This window comes from Mauremys reevesii, linkage group 3 (genome assembly GCF_016161935.1).
Source record: "Mauremys reevesii isolate NIE-2019 linkage group 3, ASM1616193v1, whole genome shotgun sequence".
NCBI lineage: Eukaryota > Metazoa > Chordata > Testudines > Geoemydidae > Mauremys > Mauremys reevesii.
The window spans coordinates 94,566,235-94,589,030 of record NC_052625.1 but is presented as its reverse complement, the minus strand read 5'-3'; the positions used below and the strand labels follow the sequence as shown (position 1 = coordinate 94,589,030).

The following is a 22,796-nucleotide window of genomic DNA, read 5'->3' as shown; positions in this document are numbered from 1 at the left end:
CTTTACATAGGAAATTGTTTTCCTATTAGTTGCAGTTTCTGTTTACACAATCAGACTCCAAACACTGGAGATTAAAGCATCTTTCAGTTACGTTTGTAGCAACAAGCTACCTCCTCTATGTGCTAAATTCCTTGCAAAGATGGTGTTAAGAATTCCATCCTAAATAAAGCAATTGATCAATATTCCTTGTCTGCTTACACTCCAATCTTCAGAATTGCTGGTTACTCTAGCTAGATGGATTTACTTAGAATAGTGAAAGACATTCAGAAAGTCCATCCAATTTCTTGATTTATTTGCTATTGATGCATAAAATAAGCTTGTCTGTGAAATAGCCATGTTGAAATTGCTGTTCTCATGCATTTTTCATTGTTTTTATTCAGCTAGACTGACTCCTGAGGGTCAGATTAAAATTCATTCATCCAAAGCTACAGTAGATAGCCTCAAATTGGTTCTTCCAGTTAAGACCCGTGCCCGTATTTATAAAACCATTTAGACAGAGAGTGTTCTGACTGGACAAAAACATTTTAACAGAAGTTATTTTGCCCATGTGATTAACACAATTTAGAAAATACTGTTCAGTATTCTAGACATCTAATTCAGTTTATTGCAGCACAGCATTGTAGTCTTCACAAAGTTATTTATTGCTACTGATGATGAGGGTCCATTACTTGTTAGATAATCACATCCCTTGTCTGTAATATTAGACATACCCATTTAATGCAATTATAAAGCTTAACACTTATGTAGTGATCTTCATGCTGCTTAATAAACATCGTGTTAATAAATTCTCAGCATTCCTAGGAAGTATGTTAACCCCATTTTACAGATGGGAATACTGAGGCAGAGAGTCATGCAGGCAAATTTTCAAACATAGTCTCTAATTTTGGGTGACTCATTTTAGATTGTCTAATTTGAGACATCTTGGGCCATATTTTCAAAGGTACTGAGCATTTAGCAGCTACCCATTGGCTTAAATTAGAATTTTGGGTGCTGAGCAATTCAGAGAAATCAGGCCCAAGGCAGGCATCCAAAAGCTAAGGGACTCAAAATTAATAGCTACTTTCAAAATATTGACGTAAGTGACTTGCTATAGGCCACAATGGGAATCAGTGTCAGATAGTCAGGATTAGAACTCAGCTCTTGAATCCTATTCCTGTGCTGAGATCATGAAGACCCAAACTCCTCTCTCATTTTGGGCTGGATTCTGCAGTTCATATTTCGGCAAAATGCCCATTGACTTTAAGCTTCCATGAATAAGCATTTCAGGGCTAGTTCATCACTTTCGGCCCTTATACGCTGCAGAATTGTGAGCCTCTCTGATAATCACATTGTATTGTAATTTCTTACATAAATTATAAGCAACTTAAGTCAGAGTCCTTGACTTATCTTTGTATATCACTGAACATACTGACGATACTCGATAATAAATATTGAAACTTATGAAAAAAATCAAAATTAACTTTTTTTCATAGAAGACATTACATTTATGTGGTAAATGTTTGATTATTGACGTTGGCTCATTTTGGCAAGATGTTGAATACAAACTTATGTAGCTCTTTCAAGAATGACAAAAATACATTATAAGTGAAAAAATATAATTTTGCTCAAAAATGAAAATAAATGTAGTTATCAAAATATTCATATTTTTGAGTTTGATAAGTTTTCCATTGAATTCACTGGGAGTAGCATTAGGTACTCCTTAGACATTTGTTTGTCTAAGGACCCCAAAAAAACCAGTGAAGAGAGAGACTTACTTACGAGCACAAATCAAAAACTAGCTATCAATTCAACATCAATGACTCTATGGTTCGGAGAAGGGAGGAAGCAAGAAATGAACGCCACAGTTAGAAGACCAACTGAACAAATGATTTTTGAACAAAAGAACAGCCGGAGAAGCGCTCTACAGTCACATTTCACAAAAAAAGCAAAAACAGCAAGCACAAGACATGAAAGATCGAACACTTCAGAGGTAAAGATCCAGCCCAACCACATCCACATTGAAGATGAGGACTTTGATGGATTTGTGGGATACTTTATTTGCTCACTGCATTAAAAAACTGCACAACTGACTTTTTCCCTGTATTTTGCCACACTTTACCAAACATCAGACAATTTGCTGATGCTCATGCAAAACTGAAATTCCCTTGAGCAAATACTAGATTATTCATTGTTCCACTTTTCCCCAATTAAGCTATTGTTGTTTATTTTCAATTGTGAAACTGAGCTGTTGAGTATATAAAGCACTTCTCCTGCAAAAATAAAGGCCTCAATACTGTAAGCTATTTCACACAGACAGAACCCTGCACTTGTGTAAGATAGCATGCAGGAGTGGGAACAAAGTCCAGAAGATGATTTTAGTTTAAGTGAATGCAATGGTAGTTCTCCAATTAAGTGTTTTCATTTCAATACATTTCCAGTAAAGTTAATTATACCATTTATATAACTATGAAATGTTGTTTAAATTGTGATTTTATAATATATTTAATTAAAAGCTCCAGAGCTCCAATGCATTAGAATGCAGTCTTTTTCAGGCACATTTTAGATTTACCTACCTATCAAGTGCTGGTCAACACCTGCATTCATTTTGCTCTAGAAAAAATAGTTTATAAAACAAATATTAAAATATGCCAGGCAAATGTTCATTTAATAGTTAAAATATCTCACCTAAATTCTAATATCTTAATACTTTAGCAAATTACTGGTTTGTGATAAATTGCATATATTTTTGAAAACTTATATTATTTCCCTGACAGGGTATGGATATTGTCCTTATGCTTATCTGTAAATATATGTTATTTAGTTATAATGATCACTTTGTAAAACCACATCTGAATATTGTTGATGTATGTTACCAAAGCAGATTGTACACAAATATTTTGTCTTGTGACTTAAAAACATAAAATATTATGTGAGAAACCCTTATGTTGCACAAAACCTACAAAACTATTACTGTTACAAAACAAAAACCCACTTTTTCTGGGGGGGGAGGTTAAATTAAAATAGTCTAGAAGAAACAATATGTTGAAATACAGATCTCAATTTAAAGTAAGACCTTGATAAACTCCTAAGAAAACAATCGTGCGCTAATGATAAGTAAGCAGCTCGGAAGGTGTTAAAGATTTTTATAAGACATCTCAAAGCTCAGGCCACTGATACTTAGCTTGGCACCCTGGGTAGCTCTCCTTCGGTTTGAGAGAGGACATCAGTCAGAGGATAGGAGGATTAGCAAATCTAGACTCACCATGTTCCCTGCTGGAGTCAAGATTAGTGATAGTATTTCTAAAAGTACGTAATTAACTTAAAAGATGCTCTTAAGGGTGAAATCCCTACTCTTTCTCAAAGAAACTTTAGTCAAAAGTTAGAAAATAATCTAAGCTCTAACAATAATAAAAAGTAAACACCATTGCCATCTTGTGGCTTAAAGATGCTTTAACAGATTCATACTAGAAGATGATATGCTGCTCCCTCTGATGTTCTGTAAACATAACACATTTTCAATTAAATAGGAGAATCAAAGTGGCACAACAAAAAAACAATGTCCAGACATACAGATCAGATTCAATTACAGAAATGGAGAAACAATCCTATTTGTCTAGAAGGACTGATCACATGGCCAGTCATTAGAAATGAATGTGCACAGGTTCTTATTGAATGAAATAGTAGTAGACATATTTTGCTACATTGTCATAACAACAACTCCTGACAGAATAAAACATCCAGATAACTTTACACAAATTGAAAAAAGAATTATACATAAAATAAATATAGCTTGAGCCCATCCTGCTACCATTTCAGCCAATGCAAGTTTTGCCATTGACTTCAGTTGGAAAAAATTGGGCCCTTTTAAAAAAAATAGGCCTGCTTTGAATAAAAGTATATATTTAATATTGTTGCAGACAGAGACACAAACTATCGCTGTAAGTAGCAATTTGGATTTTGGTTTGGGGTGGTTTTTTTGTTGTTTGTTTGTTTGTTTGTTGTTGGTGGGTTTTTTGTATTTTATATCTACCCATGAAGGATCTGGTACTCTGACCTCTGTAATAGGCAGCGGAATACAAGATTAAATGGACCATTGGTCTGAGCCAGAATAACATTTTTTATTTGTTTTATACATGAGTTTTTTTGGAGGACTAACACTGAATGTGATTTTCTTAGAAAATAATTTAAGTTTTGTAAATTACTGAATTGAAGAACTTTTGGCAACCTATGACAGTCTAACTTCATTCCTCCCTATATTTAGTAGGCCATAACAAATGAGTGTAGCAAATTTCAAGATTGTAGTATTAAGCAGCACATGAACACTTTAAATCTGTTAAGAAAGACTGATGACCTCTGATAGAAATTTCAAAGTTCAAGTCTGAGATTATTTTTCCTGTATCTTGAAATCCATAATGAATGAGTGGATCACTGAGTAAAATAAAAACTAATATTTGAACCAGATTTCAAGAACTGTTTAAACCTGACTCCAGGAAGGGTTCCATGACTGTGGATCACAAAGGGAGATGGCCCAGATTTAGATGCCTACCTCCCTGAGAGGGGCTGAGTTTAGGACACACCCCTCTCCTTGGCATCTGCTATTGGCTATCTTAGGCAGCTTCCTGCCTAGCAGGCTGGCTTTTGTGGATCCCATTTTTTGGTGCCTATCTCTTCCCATACAGGAGCTTAGGTGCCTAACTCCAGGTTTGTTGATTCCACTGGGTGGCTAGGTGCCTAAAAGTTAGACACCACAGCACTGAGCATTGCAGTATCTAAGGCTCTCCATGGATCTGGACCTTAGTCACCTCTGTTACAAACATTGACATTGTATAGGAGAAATATAGTATAAAAACTAAGCAGCTTAGTTTGAGTTGACTGAGCAAACATTTTAAAAGCAAAGAAATATATAGGATTCAACACATTCATTTTAGCAAATAGTTGAATCACTAAGGTCACAGTTTAGGATATCACTTAAGCACATGCTTAATTCCATCCTATACAAGAAAACAGTCACATGCATATACTTAAATCTCATTGATTTCTTTCCTAAATAGGGACACACTTCCTTGAGAGTCAGATGCATCAAGATGCTGAGCTCCTTCAACTTTTGACACTCATGGGAGTTTGGAACACTACACCTCTAGAAAGATGCTTAGCTTCTCATAGGTCTGGACCATTTAGTAGCAAATTCAGCACACTGCAGTACATTTTTTTTTTTTAGAAATGTATACAAATAATAAAAATATCAATTGTAATTACACTAGCTGGGATGAAAAGTTATAAAGATATTAGCCCATATACTTCAGGACATAAACCAATCACTGACTGCCTGGAGTTAGAAAGTTTTCCTGTTGCTATGTTATTGTCTAATTGTCCATTATTAAGATGGAATTTGTGGTTTGTTTGTTTATGCTTGCTGTGAAGGATGTAGGACTGTGACCAGCATTATAGGCCAGAAGGATACCAGACTAAATAGACCAATGGTCTGATCCAGATAGTATTTCATATGCTTACTGACAAGCTGAATACATAGATAAGACAACATATACATCTTATTGAAATTTGAGTTCTTGGTGTGACAATTATCCACACCTTTATGTTCTTGGTGTGACAATTAAAGCTGTGACAATTAGCCACACCTTTATGTTAAAAAAATATTTTCATCTCTCTCTCTAAGAATATGAATATTTTACATTAAGTTTCCTCATGTACACCAGAGACACTATGTTAAATCTAAAATTTACAGTTAAGAAGGATGTGGTAACTTCATATAAATATCTCCAGAGAAATAATGCAAAAAAGGGAAATAGCTATTCAGATTGGACAATTAACTGAAATTTCATGCATTTTCTTACAGTTGAAAGGACTTTATCTTGCACCAGTTAAATAAAATTAGAGATGTTGCTTTGATTAAATTAAATTTAATCCCTCGGCCACATCTTAGTATATTACTGCAACCTGAATCAGGAAAACTTTTTAAAAGTTTAATAAAAAAGTCTGTCCAATTTGCTTTAAATAAGATTAAGAAAAAATAGTATTTCTGATTGTTGTAAGACAAGTTCGACATTGTTGGCAAGTCTTCAGAGTTCAAACATCCATGCAACTTATCCTCCAAGAGAACTGCTGTAGTGCTTAGTTTTGGGGGTAACTGTCTAAAAATAAAGTTATTAAAAGTCGATTTGTAATGAAACTGGCCATACATTAGTGCCAGTGATGTGGCCATGAAGTAGTTATGCATCAGTTACTTTGAAGAAAGCTAGTTACATGTAATATAAATGGAACAAATCAGTCAGTGGTCTCTAACTTTGATCAAAGGCTGTTACAGGTTATACTAAGGACAGATTTAGGTCCATTTAAACCAGGCCATCAAAAGTTCCTGTAATTTGGAGAAGGAACTATGTTAATATCACTGGGACAAAATAAACCTTTCATTGTGCATTTTAGAAATCCAGAAAACTTAATTTCTTCCTCAGAAGACAACAGATTTTTCATCAGGTCCCTGGAAAGGTGCCATTTTGGAGTCCAAAAATTATTTTTTGGCAACATAAAAGTAACAAAACATTTTATTACCCTCCCCCTATCCAGGCTAGCTCAGAATTTTGTTGCTCTGTGCCAGTTTGAGAAAATTCCAGTTTTAACATAACCAGCTTTTTTTGTCTCATCTGGGTCTGCCTAGAGATCTGAAAATGTGTGAACCTATTTTTCTAATTAAATAACAAGTTTCTTTCTAATTGGGACACCAGCACAGACACCTGGGTTTCCATTTGAGTAGTAGACAGACATACCAGAAGATCCTTAATAATTTTTGCCACCAGCTGGTGGCAAGAATACCTCAAGATGGATTTTTCAGCTGGCAAAAATGTTTTTTTCCCCTGAAAAACTGATTAAAAATTGGCATAAATGCCCTGACTGAATCACAAGACTGTTTTCTACCAGCGTGAGCCCCTCTTGTCCAGAGTGCAGCACAAATGTGTAGCCTTCAAAATATGAGTCTTACGCCAGTTCTCAAAGGTCTTCCCTTCTCACATAGATGACAGTTCTCTGTCAGAATGTTAAGAAGCAGGTTATTAATGGATGCTAGGAAAGAGAAATGCTGCAGACTCAGAAGAAAGCCTAGCTCTACCTCTTTGAGTATGTGATTCTATTATATCCTGCAAAGTCTGGGAGGGTATGGGAAACAAAAAGGGGAAGACATCATGGAGCATATAGACGTACGAAAAGTGGAGGGAGGCTGGGGAGAGAACCACAGAGGGGCAGCTGACCCCCTTGTCTAACAGCAAATGACGGAAGAAACCTCTTGCACACATGAAAAACTGATCCTGCAGTCTTTGCTCAGACAAGTTTCCCTTTGAAGTCAATGAATGTTTTACTTGATGAAAAGACTTCAAGAATCAAGTGGCAGAAATTGAATAGAAGAAAACCAGAAAATTTATCTCTAGAGACTTACATTTCTTGATGCAGACCACCTTGTAATATAGCTACAGACAAAATAGAAATTTCCTCTTGCTTCTTCCTTGATGAAGAAATTCTGGCCAAGAAATTGGCCATGTAAGTAATGTATAGTTTGAGGGCAGTCAGGTATATTTGATGTATCTGAATTTAATTTTAAATAAAATGTCAACTGGATTTCAGGTGTGCCCCGTCAAAAGAAGTTTTGTTACCTTAAAATGGACAGTGGTGCACTTCTTTGATAACTGGGATGTTTTAAACCTCCATTATCTATTAAAAAGATAGATTGTGAATATTAAATATTCGCAGTCTATCTTTTTAAATAGAAGATGAAAGATAAGAGCATTGGAAGTACAACCTGGCCAGAGCAAAGAAGGCTCCAACCAGAGAAGTACAAGTTGCAACAGAAAACTGAAGGAGAAAAATTACATTACTAGCTTTATGCAATTTCACTGCTATAATGCTTCTGCTATGTTCCTTCCATTTGCAAGTTTTCCAGAACTCATAGCTGTTTTCCTCTTTTATTGGTATATTATTATGAGGGAACATGGGATACAGTCTTGCATTCTTTGTTCACCCAAAACGTCAATAGAAGATTTGAGTGCAAAAGGAATGAAGGATCAGGCCCATCATTTAGTTAATTAAGTGTTTTAAAAAGAGTGCACTATTCTATTGTATATTATTTCACATTTAGGACCAAACCTTGAAGATAGTCCTGGGAGTAATTTTACTTATGCAAATAAATCCCACTGAAGACAGTGGGGAATATTCACATGACTGAAGTTATTCATATGTATAAGTGTTTAAAAGATCAGATCTTTAGTATGTAACCATAATATAAACGTAATCCAAGCCTTTTGTTTTATTTTTAAGTAAGTGCATAGGGCTAGTTAATTATGCATGTCAGAGAGGCTGCATATACAGCTTTGTTACTGAACAAATATACCTTTAAAATATTTTTAAGGTCTTTGGGATACACACATTTTGGTACTATTCTGATTGCAATTTTGTCTTTTGGACTGGTTACAAGCACAGATTATTTATGAGAGTTGATATATTGCCCACAGAATATGAATAGAATTGCTGAATATTTTAAGTTTAATAAAGTTAACATCTGTAAGCTTAAAACAAATAATGTTTATTCAATTTTTGTACAGAAGTATTTTTTCCAACAAAAAAATGGTGCCAAGTGCTTTAACTTTACCACACTCTCATTTATGATTCATTAAAAATGAACAACGATCACATCGTTCCTGTAGGAAATATAAACCTGAATGAACCTATAGAGCAAAATCTGAGCCAAAACAGTGAACTAACCATGTGCAATAGTTTAACTGTGCTTATTAGCATAGATTCATTTTGTCTCCTTTTCTAAGTAATACTAGTTAGGACAAAATACATTATCTTGTTGTCTAATATAAAGATTTTACACATATAACTTTAAGATGACTGCATTATTTTCATGTGCTGAAGCCATGAGCAAACCATGGAGGTTATCCCACCCAAAAGAATACCAATAAATATTTTTTATACCATGCCATCATTTTTCTTGAATATGCAATGTATTTTACAGAAAAAAATAAAATTTGCTGAGAGGAAGGATGGTGCCGTGGTTAGGTAACTAGCCTGACTACATTCAATTCCCTGCTCTGCCATAGATTTCCTGTGTGACTTTGGAAAAATCACCTAGTATCTGTGTGCCTCAGGTCCCCATCTGTAAAATGAGGGTGATCATACTTCACAGGGATATTAAATTTCTGAAGATACATTTGTTAGACTGTGATGGGTTAAGACATTATGGTGATGGGGGTAAAATAAGTACCATAGACAAACATTATAGTGTGCTTTACATTTTATTAGAACTATTTTTGTATCCCTCTGCAGTACTTGCCAATCATGGTTGCCTTAATTAAGAGTCCAACTGTGTTCACAGGGAGAGGAAAAATTTATAATTAAAATATATGTAACCAATATATTGAAAACCGCTCTAAAAATAACCTTTTTCATACATAAGAATGTCACATTTTAAGGTCCAGTATTTTAAGACTTTCCAGAATTAGAAACAATGTTATGTATCCCATTGGCAAGATGGGATTCTCCTCTTTCTGATGATATATAGCACTTGTTTTTAGTACTGCATCACTGTGAGATACAATATCAGACAATGAATGAGTGACTAGTCCAATTACTTATCCTAGGGCTCAGGCCAGTGTAATTTTGGCAGGCTGAGACATAAGGGGATGGGCAGTGGAAAATTCCATACTTGAGGGGAAAGAAGACAACATTTTTGTGTCAGGTTGATTTTTTTTTAAAAACAACATTTGTGTAAAGTAACTCAGAGGTCCAGCATGTTAGACAAAGGAAGAGATGTGTTAATGGTTAATGTGTTAATAGTGCATGTGACAGTCAAATGTGGATGACAAATACAATTGCAATTGAACACAAGCTCTATTACTTATCACATGGATATTATCATCACCTGCGTCTTTAATCTTTTTTTTTTCCAGGCAGGGCTATCTCCTATGATTTATTTTAGTTATCTTGTACTCATGCTATCCAATTCACTAACAGTTGCTTCTTATCTAGACAAGGTTCTTTTAATTTTTAGATGGATAGAAGCTATGACCTTAAATCTTACCACTGTGATCCTGGTGCTGATTGTTTTTTTTTTTGTACACACACTATTATAAACTTTTAGTTCAGTGTGACTGTCAAGAGCAACTTTTCTAAAAATTCTGTGTCTGCTTCTGAAGAGAGTGTGAAAAGAGGGGGCAGCAGATTAATTAGTGAGTAAGTGAACCAGTTAATTAATATTACAATTAAATCTGCCTGAGGTATGCTTATAGCATCCTTGGCAGTTCTGCGAATGTAAGTAATGAAAGTGTTTGCTTTCGCTCTCCTTCCCACTATAGTATTGAAAATATAGTTAATTTTAAACAAGTCTGATAAGGAGTGGTCAAAATGAGAGAGCCTACTGAGTTACCATAGTGCCAGATATATTGTGTGTCCTATGACATAAATCTACGTCCTAGTCCTAGGATAGAAATCTAAAAGAAAATTAGTAATTATATACAGTACAGTGCCAAGAGATCAACGGTGTTGCCTTTGGCAATCACTAATGATTTTTTTTAGTTTGCAAGAATAGGATAATGTTTTATTTCTGCCCCCAATTTTAATAAAAAAAAAGTTAATTTGCATTTATTTCTGCAAGAGTGAGCCATGTTACTATGGAAAAAAAATCTAAGAATCATCTAAAACAGAGATAATTTATCATAAGAAAGAAATTTGTGAGATAATATTGTATAACACATTTCAGGCTCTAACTTTCCCTTTGAAGAAACAGTTGATTTTCTTTCTCATAATAATATGTCCCTGTTCATGATAGTAAATCATGGCCTTATTCTGCATGCTTGGCCCCACAGGACTACCTGGATGTTTATTTGGCTATAGGAGGGGTGTGTGAGTAGCCTATGGCAGGTTTGTAAACCAGAGAAAGGCTTACTCTTCCTTCATGTGGAACATTTTGCATCAATCATCAGCCCCAGATCTAGGATTCACTGCCAGCTTACAAGTCAGTACCTGGCTAAGAGAGCTCCCTGAATGTGGGAAAGCATGTGTATTACAGCACTCCTTGGTTAAAGAGAGAGAATCCAGGTAAGCTCCCCACCCCCCAAAAAATCAATTAAGCGGCTTGAAATGAGGGGATATATAGGGAGCAGTACTAAGTTTGTTTATGCACTGTCTCATTTATATTCCACATTCCGAACTACTAGACCCATTAGCTACACTACTGTGAGCCAGAAGGTTCTACCTGAGAGCATAAGTATGTTAAGAACATAAGAACATAAGAAAGGCCGTACCGGGTCAGACCAAAGGTCCATCTAGCCCAGTATCTGTCTACCAACAGTGGCCAATGCCAGGTGCCCCTGAGGGAGTGAACCTAACAGGCAATGATCAAGTGATCTCTCTCCTGACATCCATCTCCATCCTCTGATGAACAGAGGCTAGGGACACCATTCTTACCCATCCTGGCTAATAGCCATTTATGGACTTAGCCACCATGAATTTATCCAGTCCCCTTTTAAACATTGTTATAGTCCTAGCCTTCACAACCTCCTCAGGTAAGGAGTTCCACAAGTTGACTGTGCGCTGCGTGAAGAAGAACGTCCTTTTATTTGTTTTAAACCTGCTGCCTATTAATTTCATTTGGTGACCCCTAGTTCTTGTATTATGGGAATAAGTAAATAACTTTTCCTTATCCACTTTCTCAACATCACTCATGATTTTATATACCTCTATCATGTCCCCCCTTAGTCTCCTCTTTTCCAAACTGAAGAGTCCTAGCCTCTTTAATCTTTCCTCAAATGGGACCCTCTCTAAACCCCTAATCATTTTAGTTGCTCTTTTCTGAACCTTTTCTAGTGCTAGAATATCTTTTTTGAGGTGAGGAGACCACATCTGTACACAGTATTCGAGATGTGGGCGTACCATGGATTTATATAAGGGCAATAATATATTCTCAGTCTTATTCTCTATCCCCTTTTTAATGATTCCTAACATCCTGTTTGCTTTTTTGACCGCCTCTGCACACTGCCGTGGACATCTTCAGAGAACTATCCACGATAACTCCAAGATCTTTTTCCTGACTCGTTGTAGCTAAATTAGCCCCCATCATGTTGAATGTATAGTTGGGGTTATTTTTTCCAATGTGCATTACTTTACATTTATCCACATTAAATTTCATTTGCCATTTTGTTGCCCAATCACTTAGTTTTGTGAGATCTTTTTGAAGTTCTTCACAATCTGCTTTGGTCTTAACTATCTTGAGTTTATTTAATTAAAGATGGTTATTCCTTTGCTAAGGCAGCACAGAATCTGGGGTAAACCCACTGCCTCCCAAACACGCCTGTTCTCCTTTCCATGCCCTATTTTGATGCTACTAATGTTAGCATGTCCAGGTACACTGAGATGGGAGCTGTGAGTAAATGGCAAGCAGAGCAAGCATTTATTATCTGAGCCTGCTGTAACACTTTAACTACTTTTTCCGGAGGGCAATTCTTCACTTCACCCTTAAACATGAAATATTGCTTAACTCTTGCACTGGCCACTTCCTTGGAAGTTAATTGGCTGTAGTGGACTGGATTTTTGCATCACAAAGTATTACACACTGTGACAAGCTGAAAATAATAATTTAAGATTATTAAATAAATTAGATACAATATAATACATTATTTACAGCCAAACCGTAACACTAGGCCACAGAGTGGAAGCCAAGGTCTCGCACCTGCACAGAGACCACATACATCACTGAGTATTGCTTCAAGGCAATTTTCTCCATGCTGCTGTGCTGACAGGATTAGCGTCATGATGATAGCAAGAGTATGGTCAGTGGAGCTATCATGGTGTTTTTTTAAAAAAATATTATATGTTTATATCATAATAGCATCCAAAGGTGCCAAGCAGGATCAGAGACCCATTGGGCTATATGCCTTACAAACATTTAGAAAGACATCTTCCCTAGAACAAAAGCTTACAACAAAAGGTAAGATGAAATGCAGCAAATGAGTGTTGTGAGGAGGTATACAAACCCAACACTGGGCAACACAGGATTAATGAGCTGATGTGAGGTCAGGTATCATTGCCCCTTCATACCTGTGAGAGATGTCAGGGAGAGAGGAGCGCTTAAGAGGAAGCAATCCAGCTCAGTTGATGGCAGACTAGGGGGTAGAATAGAACTTCAGTTCCAGGAGAGAGGGCTGGCTGAAGGCAGGAGCTCTTTGGATAACTGCTGCCTGATCGCACCGATGGATGTCAACCAGACAGACAGACCTGATGCTGACTCACCTTGTGAAGGAACTATTTCCCCTCTGTTTCCCATGAACTCAGTTTGGGGCCACAGCTTGATGAGTGCCCTCGGAAGGAAGCCCTTAATACAACTTTAGGATGGTTAATTTCCCTCTCTTCCATTCACTGATAGCCCTACAAGGGGTGGGCTATCTGGGGCCCAGCTGGAGGGCTGAGCCTTTTAGTTCTGGAACAGGATGGAAAAACCACCAACCCATTGCAGAGCTGTGGCTTGGATGAGTGTTATGGATATGGTCAGAGTCTATGGGGTGTTATCAACTATTGGCCAATAACCATGAGTCCTTAGTAGGGCTCCACAGTGCCGATAAGGCGGTAAAAACAGCCACAGAGTAGCTCTGCTGGTGCTTTATGGTTGAAGGGGAAGATTGTCCTTTCCTCCAACCCTGTGAAGATCCTGTTCACAAAATTTGTTTACTTTGGCATCGAACTGGTTGCAGAATATGATGCTATTACTTATTCTCTCTCTCAGTTTCATTAAAAAAAATAGAAAACCAGATATATTGATGGGGCATTTACTCAAAGCTCCCCAACTTAATGAGAGATTCACCCTCCCCACAAGTTTTTTTGGAAAACACCTGCCATTTGGTGCAGTAGATCTGTTCTTGAGTGTGCTTTTTGGAAGTATTTTTCTCTACAGCTATTGTAAAATACTTGGTAAAATCTAGTAACATTTACAACTTTGTTCACAGAAGATATTGCATTCCGTATACACTATTAAAATACAGATTAACCAACAATTAGTTACAGCAAAACTGAATTTCCCCCATTTAACAAATCTTTCCTCCACTGTGTCCAAATGATTAGCTCACAGTTGTTGCCTGAATGATGTACAAGTCACAAGAGAACTAGAGGCAGCTAAATAACAAGGGATTAAAAAGAAAAAAAATACACACATTTAAAGGGCTGTTTTAAATTTTAAAAAAGCCTGAAATGGCTGTGTTTGTATCATTTAGAGAAAGGTTTTAATTGTTTGTTCACAGTCTGAATGAAATCCTAAGACTTTTATCCACTGTTTCATTCTATGGATGGTCTTATTTTTCTCCTTTCAGATCCCTTTCTCCTCTTCATGGTGAGCAGTGCTGCTTAACTAAAATCACAAAGTAGCTGATCTTTTCTGAATAGTGAACTTGTCAGAGATGCGTTACTAGTATTGTAATAAGGGGCCGTTAGAGACAAATTCCTCCATAATCAAGGCAAAGAGGCAACCTGGGGTATGATTCAACCCTGCAGCAGTGCTGTGGCTAGCAAAAGGAAGCAGCTTGTGCCTTCCCTAGTCTCAGGCTGCCAGAAAATGGCTCTGCCCTTCGGGTACATTCAGGTAGGCCTGAGGGCAGCCTTAACTTGTTTTCTTTCTGCAATGGACCTCAAGAAGCAGAAAATTACTGGGAGGTAAGAACACCCTGGCCACTCCAACTGCTATCTCCAACACACTCTCTGCCTGCCCACAGCTCACTTTTTTTAAAGCCTCCTGTGTGTGGTAGAAGGTTGAGCTTGTGCTGAGCCAACTCTGCCAGCTCCTGCAGAGGGTCTCTTTTGCAGAAGGGGCTTTTGCCTGCACTATGACATCTTTGTGCCATTGCAGGTCAGGGATGAATTCCATGGTACAGTGGATGGGCATGACATTGAGGAAAACTAGGCTCTGTTTCCACCTCTGCCACTCACCAGCTGTGTAACCTTGAGCAAGTCACTTCTATTTCTCCTCCTATCTTCTGTCTTGTATATTTGGATTGTAAGCTCTTTGAGGAAGGGAGTGTCTCTTACTATGTGTATGAATAGTGCATAGCACATTGGGGGCTCTAGGTACTGTATATAATATAATAATTGTACCTCCATATCTTTCCTCTTACTCTTGTAGGAGAGTCCAGCATTCACCCCCCACCTCCAGTCCACGTCCCCACCACCAAGAGTTTTTGGAAAACACCTGCCACTCTGGCACAAGCAGATCCACTCCTAAAAATATACTTTTCAGAAATATTTTTCTCTAAAGATTCTTTATTGACTGGGTTCTTGCCTTTGGGTCTCAGCTCACAGCAGGAGACAGGTCTCTGAGTGAGATCCATTTCTCTGTATTACCTTTCAGTAGAGTTTGGAAACTCCAGAAAGCCTTCAAGAGTTTGGGGAGTTCCAGTCCATCTGGCACTGGGAAGCCAGGACTCAAGAGTCAGAATCCAGACAAATGATAACATCAAAGAAGTAAAATCTCAGATGAGTAATTATATTTTATGAGCCTCAGTCAAGCATCTTTCTCACGGATGACTTAGTACTCATCAAATTACCTGTGTTCAGCTTCAGCTCATGATAGCTCACATCCCGTAGACCCCTGGTTATTTCCTTTTGTATTGTAATATTGTTTTAAAAGAAAATATGTAGTTAACAATAAGCAGAGGGCATGATCCTGCTCCCAGTAGGTCAATGGAAAAATTCTCATTGATCTCAATGGAAGCAGGTTCAGACACTGCACCACACTTTAAGTTTAACACCATGGAGTCTAATCCTACAGACTTTATTCATATTAAGCCCCCGTTGAAGTCAATGGGAATCTTGCATAAGTAGGATCTGGCCCTTGATGATCAGAAATATGGATTTCGTGTATCAGCACAAATCCTGTTACTAATCATTTAAATCTGCCTGGAACAAGAGCTGATTGGACACTTCGTTAACCAAATATTTTTAAAATATTTTCCTTTTTTTAAAAAAATCTCCATTTTGGGTGATATGTGAAAAGTGCAGAGGTAGACCAGTAAGGATAAATGCAAGGAATAGATAAAAAGTAGCTGATATGACAATTACCTCCTGTACCATCACTCTAGAAAAATAGTACAATGATGACTATTTAAATTTTACTTACTGAAATATACCTGCCACAAATTCCAACCAAAATGATTAGTCTTTCTATGGGTCCCTATATCCATATTTGATTTTCATGTCACATGGACAGGTGGATATTGACAATTCACTTTGTGCATCAAGAGCATTGTAAGTCACGTCTCTTCCTCACACAAGTTCCATGGGAGGGTTTGAACATATTCAAGAGCCTTTTTAATTATTCAGCTAGATTGTTGGTACCATAGTTAAATTATACAACCATAAGATGGATAGTAAATCTTAATTGATTTAAAAGGTAATACATAGTTTGGTGGAAATATTTAACTTAAAATATAGTTTTTTGAAATATTCTGTTTATACTGAAGAAAAAGCAAACCAAATATCATTCTTGTGTTGTAAATTATAAACTATTGGAAGTATCTGCTGTAAGCATGAAAAGGAGTCAATTTTTATTAATTTACTGCGGTGCCAGTTAGATTTTAAATCTAAATGCAAACAAACTAGGTTTGCTAATTGGATGAATTATAGCCAATATGTAATAGAATCCAATGGGATAACCCCTGTTTATTGAGTCCAGGGAGTGCTAATTTAATGATTGTAATACTGGGTTCTTTTCAGATCGACTCGTAGCTTGAACAGTATTTCTCAGATTAGAACTCTTGCTTATTCTTAACCAACCAACAATGTATTAACCAACCCACAACCACACTAATATACAATGACCAGTTCATCACTCAAGTGTATACACAACCAATGTTCTAGGCATGTACTACACACCCAGTATAGTCTGGCATTGGCAAGCAAGACTAGAGTTGAGGCTTAGCAGTTATAACAAGGAACAGTGCATATTACCAAGGGTTCTTATTATATTTACTTATGATCATCAGTTTTCCAGTTTCTAATATATTTCACAGTTCCAAGGATGCACTTGTCTTTAAGGCTCTGTGGTTACTCCTGTTTGAATGGATTAGTCTAAATTGAACAAGTTTAGAATATTTAAAGCAATCTCTCTTAGGTCAATTTTCTTGGACCTACCAAGGAGTTAAATCTGAACCATGGTTACTCAAGTCTCTCTAGAGATTGCAAACTTAGCAAGACAACCTACAGTTATTTATATTAAAAAAAATAGAAGGGGAAATACAATCTTTGAAATGAAATCTGATCACTTCTTCTTATCCTCTGAACCTTGGGATGGGGGGAAAGTCCATTCTACACAGCTGTTCCAGGCATCGGTTACACTTAGGATCCTGCAGCTTCTTGTTAGGCTCAGCCAACTCTCGTGAGCACATGGTGACTTCCATTTTAAAATATCCTAATTTCAGGGATTTGATGGAGAGGGCAACCTCTGGTTTATATTAGATCAGTGCCAAGTGAGCGCTCGGATTTCAGCTCTCCTAGTTTTTCTGCTGTTTCCATTGTTACTCAGTAGATGGCAATAATGTATAACAAATGTCTTTGATCCTTTTCTTATCGGAGGATGTTTACGTTTAATTCATTTTAAGGTTTGTATTTCATTAGCAAATCCTGCTATCAGTTGTATTCCCGCAGTCCCCATCCCACCCACACACACTCTTTAAGCAATTTCTCTTAATATTCCAAAATTACAGCCTGGCTTATATCTTTTAACATTCCTTCTTCCTGGTGCCCGACAAATTCATATTACTCCTAGAGTGCAACGGGTATTTACAATGAAAACCAACAAAATTCTTTATCTTCTAAATTTGGAGGACATGCTCCATACATTCTTGGATTGCACATAAGCATTTCACATTATTTAGGACTTAAAATAGAGCATGAGACATTTTCCGCATATAGAGAAGGATGTTGAGCTGACTCATGAGGCAATCAAACGTGTAGCTTCTAATTAGGGGTGAAAACATGTGGCTTCCATTTCTTGGGGTAACAGGTAGTTGCCCAGTTTGACCTTCCATCTTACAGCCAGTCATTTCTATTTTGCAGCTTTCCCAGCCATCTTTTGATCCATTCACAATGTGCAGTAAGAAAGCAGGGTATCACCTTTACTTGGTAGCTTAGGGCTTGTACACACTACCACTTAGGTCAGTATAATTTATGTAGCTCAGAGATGTGAATAAGCAACATAAGTTACACTAACCTAAGTGCTGGTGTGAACAATGCAATGTCCGCAGGAGAGCTTCTCCTGTCAACATGGCTACCACCTCTTGCAGAGGTGGTTTTATTATGATGATGGGAGAGCTCTCTCCTGTCAACACAGAGCGTCTTCACCAGACATGCTACACAGTGGCACAGCTGCATTGGTGCAGTTGCACTGCTGTAGCACTTCTAGGGGATATTAGACCTAGGCTGGGAAGGAAAAAGAGGTTTTATCCGTACGCAAACTGAGATTCTTGCCTCGATAAGTAACCATACTCCCCTTTAGACATTTTAGTTTCTATTCTTGGGGATAGGAACTCTTGATCTTGCTGATCTGTAGCTCCTTGGACAAAGTGTCTTGTACGATGTGAGTCATTTTCTTATTGTCTTTACTTCATACATGAACCCTATTCTGGGATAACAGAGGTGGATAGCTTTTTTTTTTTTTTTAGGGCCAGAAGGAATCAGTAGTTATTAATCATTCAAGGCATATCTAGTTTATATATCCCTTACACAGCACAGTTTCCAACACACCCTTAGCATATGCACACTAATAAGTATCAGAGGGGTAGCCGTGTTAGTCTGGATCTGTAAAAGCAGCAAAGAGTCCTGTGGCACCTTATAGACTAACAGACGTATTGGAGCATGAGCTTTCGTGAGTGAATACCCACTTCGTTGGTGCTCATGCTCCAATATGTCTGTTAGTCTATAAGGTGCCACAGGACTCTTTGCTGCTTTTACTAATAAGTAGTGTTTTTGCAATAAATACACTTTGCATGTGACATTTAAAGCAGTTGATGAAGGGAACAGAATAACTAGACGTTAACAGAAGTGTTAGATTTCTATTGGTGCACTTTCTGTATCTTATAATTGCATTGGTATAGTACAAGTATACACCACCATTCTTGAAAGAATTAGATCTGACTTACTGGAATATTTGTTGTAAAATATTTTAAAATCTCTTCCCTAGCACAAAAAATATATTCATTTGAAAGTCTACAGTTTGCTGAGTGGTTGTTTCATTTGTTAGTGTAAGTGCACTTGCCAGCATAGTTATCATTTGACTAAAGGGGTATCTATAAAAAAGACATGGTCAGGTGTGTCCTGCTGCACTGAATGCTAATATGCCTTCAGTAGAAGCACATTATGCTTTTATTTCTGACTGTACATTGAATTATTTACACCTTCAAGGCAGTTGATTGAACTGCAGCATCAGTCAATTAGCAAATCAAAAATTTATATGATTCCAATTTAGCACGGAGTCCTTCTCTCTCTATTTTTTTCTTTTTAGATTTTCACCCTGACAGTGACAAATTACTCCTCTGCTGGCTGAGATTGGAAATTAAAAGCATTTAGAGTTGCTCATGCATTTATGCTAATGAGAAGTTCTGATATGATTTGCATGCAAAAGAGGACAATCTGAAAGCTCATCAGTTTTTCATGCTTCTGCATTTTGATGTAGTAGGATTTTCTGTTTTTCTGCAGAGCAAAAAAAATTTTCTTGGGGAAACAATACAGAATGTGAACAAAAAGAGCTTCTTTTAAGTCAGAATTTTTTTTTTACCCTCCAGATTCTTGTCAAATCATTTGCTTTTCTGTTTCAGAACTGCAGCCCACATTCATTAGCATTTTAGATGTTTATCAAAGGAATGATCCAGTATCTGCCATGCAAGATTATAGCTCAAGCTTCATTTTAAATTCAGCAAGAAAAAAAAAGACCCGAGGACAGATGAGGGACGTGCACCCTGACAATCTTCTTCACAGATACACCCGAATTAATCCCATTTAGAGCAAAATTTGACTAATCACCAGAGGTGAAAGCTTTAAGTTTAGTGAAGTAGTTAGTGCTGATAAATTTTGGGGACCTCTTTTGGCACAGTCTTTCCAGTTATTCAGACACAGGAGCTGGGCATTCAGAATGATATAGCAGATCACTAAATGGAAGCTTTATAGCTTCCATTTTTAAGTTAATTAATAATTTCAATTTGTAGACATTTAGTCTTGCTCACTGATTTGCTTTAATAAAAGGGAAAATGGCAATAAAGTGTCAGGGACAAACTGTAATACCTTTTCAATTTATTTATTTTGCTTTTGCAGTGAATAGTTGTACATATTACAAGCAGCACAACTAAAATAATAATTTACTAACATAAGGGAAGAAAGAGAGCTTCCTGATTGACTCCTTTGTTTGGAAAGCTTGATTGGTTTAGAGCTGTTTACAAAAACAGTTTTGTTTTGTTTTTGCCAGTGGCTACTTAAAAACTCCCTCAAAACATAGCTCTAGTTTGGTCTTCTTTACTGGAACCTTCTTGCTATAATTATTATAGAACATTAGCACTACCCAGCACTACTTATAATATGCACTGACCTCCATAAACTGATATAGAGAGACCTGCTTTTTTACTTTGTACTCGATAAACTAAATGATAGTACATAGTCCATTTAGCAAATCAAGGACAAATATGGACTTAACTAAGGGACACAATTCTTATTTAATTTGAAATCTGAGTTATAGGCATAAATCAAACAGATCATATCACACACAAAGCACTCTCCAGAATGCACTTTACACTTTGGACTAAATTTTACCTATGGTTATATACATATAGAATTCAAGGCTGTGGAATATCAGAGATGTGTCAAAATAGAATTTGATCTATTAATGTAATTGGGGTTACCATGGGGTAACTGAAGCCAGAATCTGGCACTTTAGCAAGCATTTTATACACTTAAAGACAGTTAAACATTACTACACAGGTAAAGGGGAATATATTACCAAAATACCCTTTTTAAGGCAATGTGATGGCTCAATCTACTTGGAAGCAAAATATCTGTCAATTATAACCACATAAGTTCCCTCTCCCCCCATTTATGTGTGCACACATGTATGCATGCACCTTGATCCTGATTCATGGAGCAGATATCTCGCTCCCTCACCTGTTTTGTTTAATCTTTTTTTGTCCCTACCCTTCAGTTCTAAGGAGGAGGAAAAAGAAGGGGAGGTGTAAGACCTGATGAAAATAGGAAAGATGCAGAATGAAGAGAAAAGGGAGAGAAAAGGCAGCAGAAAAAGATCCACTGCCTCCCAGCTTCACTTCCACAATAGAAATTCCTGTAAAGTAGAAAGACGAGGGCCAGGGAACCCGCTAAAAATTCTCCATGTCTCTTATCACATGCTCTGATGCTACATCTACTAGAACCAATCCCGTTTATGTCCAAGAAGTGGCTTTGCTTGTTATGCCTTAGAATTGATTTCCCACATCACCACTTAATCCACCTTCCTTCAGCAGCTAGCTAGATGGCTCACTCACATAACCTTCTCTATAGATGACAAGAGCAGATCTTTCAGTGCTTCCCCTCCATCTCCATACTGGAAAACTTTCATTAGTGGGCCATGTTCCTTCTATCTCTGAGGCTTTGGAACTTTCAAACCTTTGGCCTGACTTCCCACTGGTGGAAGGGGTAGTACACCAAACTCCACCTATTTCTCAACTTTGCCAGTCTCACTCCCTCTATTGTCCATGGGGATCTTTTCCTTCAGGTAATAGGAGCTGATCTAATTACTACACCAGGCTTTCAGCTTCCAATCTCATCCCACCCTTGGAAAAGCCACCGGCCAGCCTGTCTCATCTGAAGCACACTCTATCTGTCCTGGAGTTTCTCTCTCGGGCCAGCACCTTCTCCAGTGCTTCAGGTACCTCTACTTCTTCCTCTTCTGAAAGGCCGAGGCTTGCTACTAGATCTCCAGGTGTTTCTATATCCTATTTCACAGTACATGCATCTGCCTCAGAGGCTGAAACACAATAGGGTAAGCACAAAATCTCAATTAGCCAATGTCTTTTGAGGGTGGAAGAAGAATCTTGAAAAGGTCACAGAGACATTGTGAGCCTTACAAGAAATTCTTCCTCATCACCCTTCACCAAAGTCTTCCTTTAAGCTAAGTTCCCAGAGGAAGGAGTTTTGCACATTATTTATAGTTCCTCCTTGTCCTCCTTCCTTTCATAATCAAACAGTTCCTTCTTTGTCAGGTTTCCAGAACCTCTTAGCAGGGGCATCTTGCATTGCACAGACTGAACAGATTAAACTCTTTCACCTGACCTCTTTTTTCCAGCCTCTGACCCTTCCATAAAAGCTACCTGCTGAGATCAGGCCAACCCTATCCCATTTTCAACTCTGTTCTCACACAGAACAGGGAAGAAGGCAAGGCTGGTTCAAGGGTCAAGTGAGCAGGGTGGGTGTCCTGGGTGCCAACTTCCAGGAGGTGCCATGCCACTGGGCAACTCAGCCATTTTTGTATTATGGGATTTTTTTCTCCACTGGTTGGCTGGCTTCTTTTTCTTTTTTGTGCAGCCTCTCTGGGGCTTTTTTGTGCAGCCACTCAGGGGGCACCAAAAAGCTTTTTCCACCCTCACTGGCAGAACGCCTCTCGCTGTTCCAGGGTGAAGGCAGTGCTTATTCTGAAACTTGTTGGGATTTGTACAACTAGGGTGGCACACAAGGACTATTATGTAGAATTGTCTTTGGAAACCCCATTTTTCAGTCTCTGCCAAAACACTCTTTGCCCATGG

At 37.5% G+C, this 22,796-nt stretch overlaps 1 protein-coding gene across 2 annotated transcripts in view; it reads right to left on the bottom strand.

Moving 5' to 3' along the window:
* The window catches only part of NOX3 (NADPH oxidase 3), a 265,187-nt gene that overhangs the window by 105,076 nt on the left and 137,315 nt on the right, over positions 1-22,796 (bottom strand). For both annotated transcript variants that reach the window (XM_039528217.1, XM_039528218.1), the window contains exon 3: positions 2,553-2,589. Coding sequence is in view for 1 of the 2 variants with exons in the window: in XM_039528218.1 (XP_039384152.1) it covers positions 2,553-2,583 (31 nt within the window). In the remaining variant the exon portion in view is untranslated. The remainder of the gene's footprint in view (positions 1-2,552; positions 2,590-22,796) is intronic.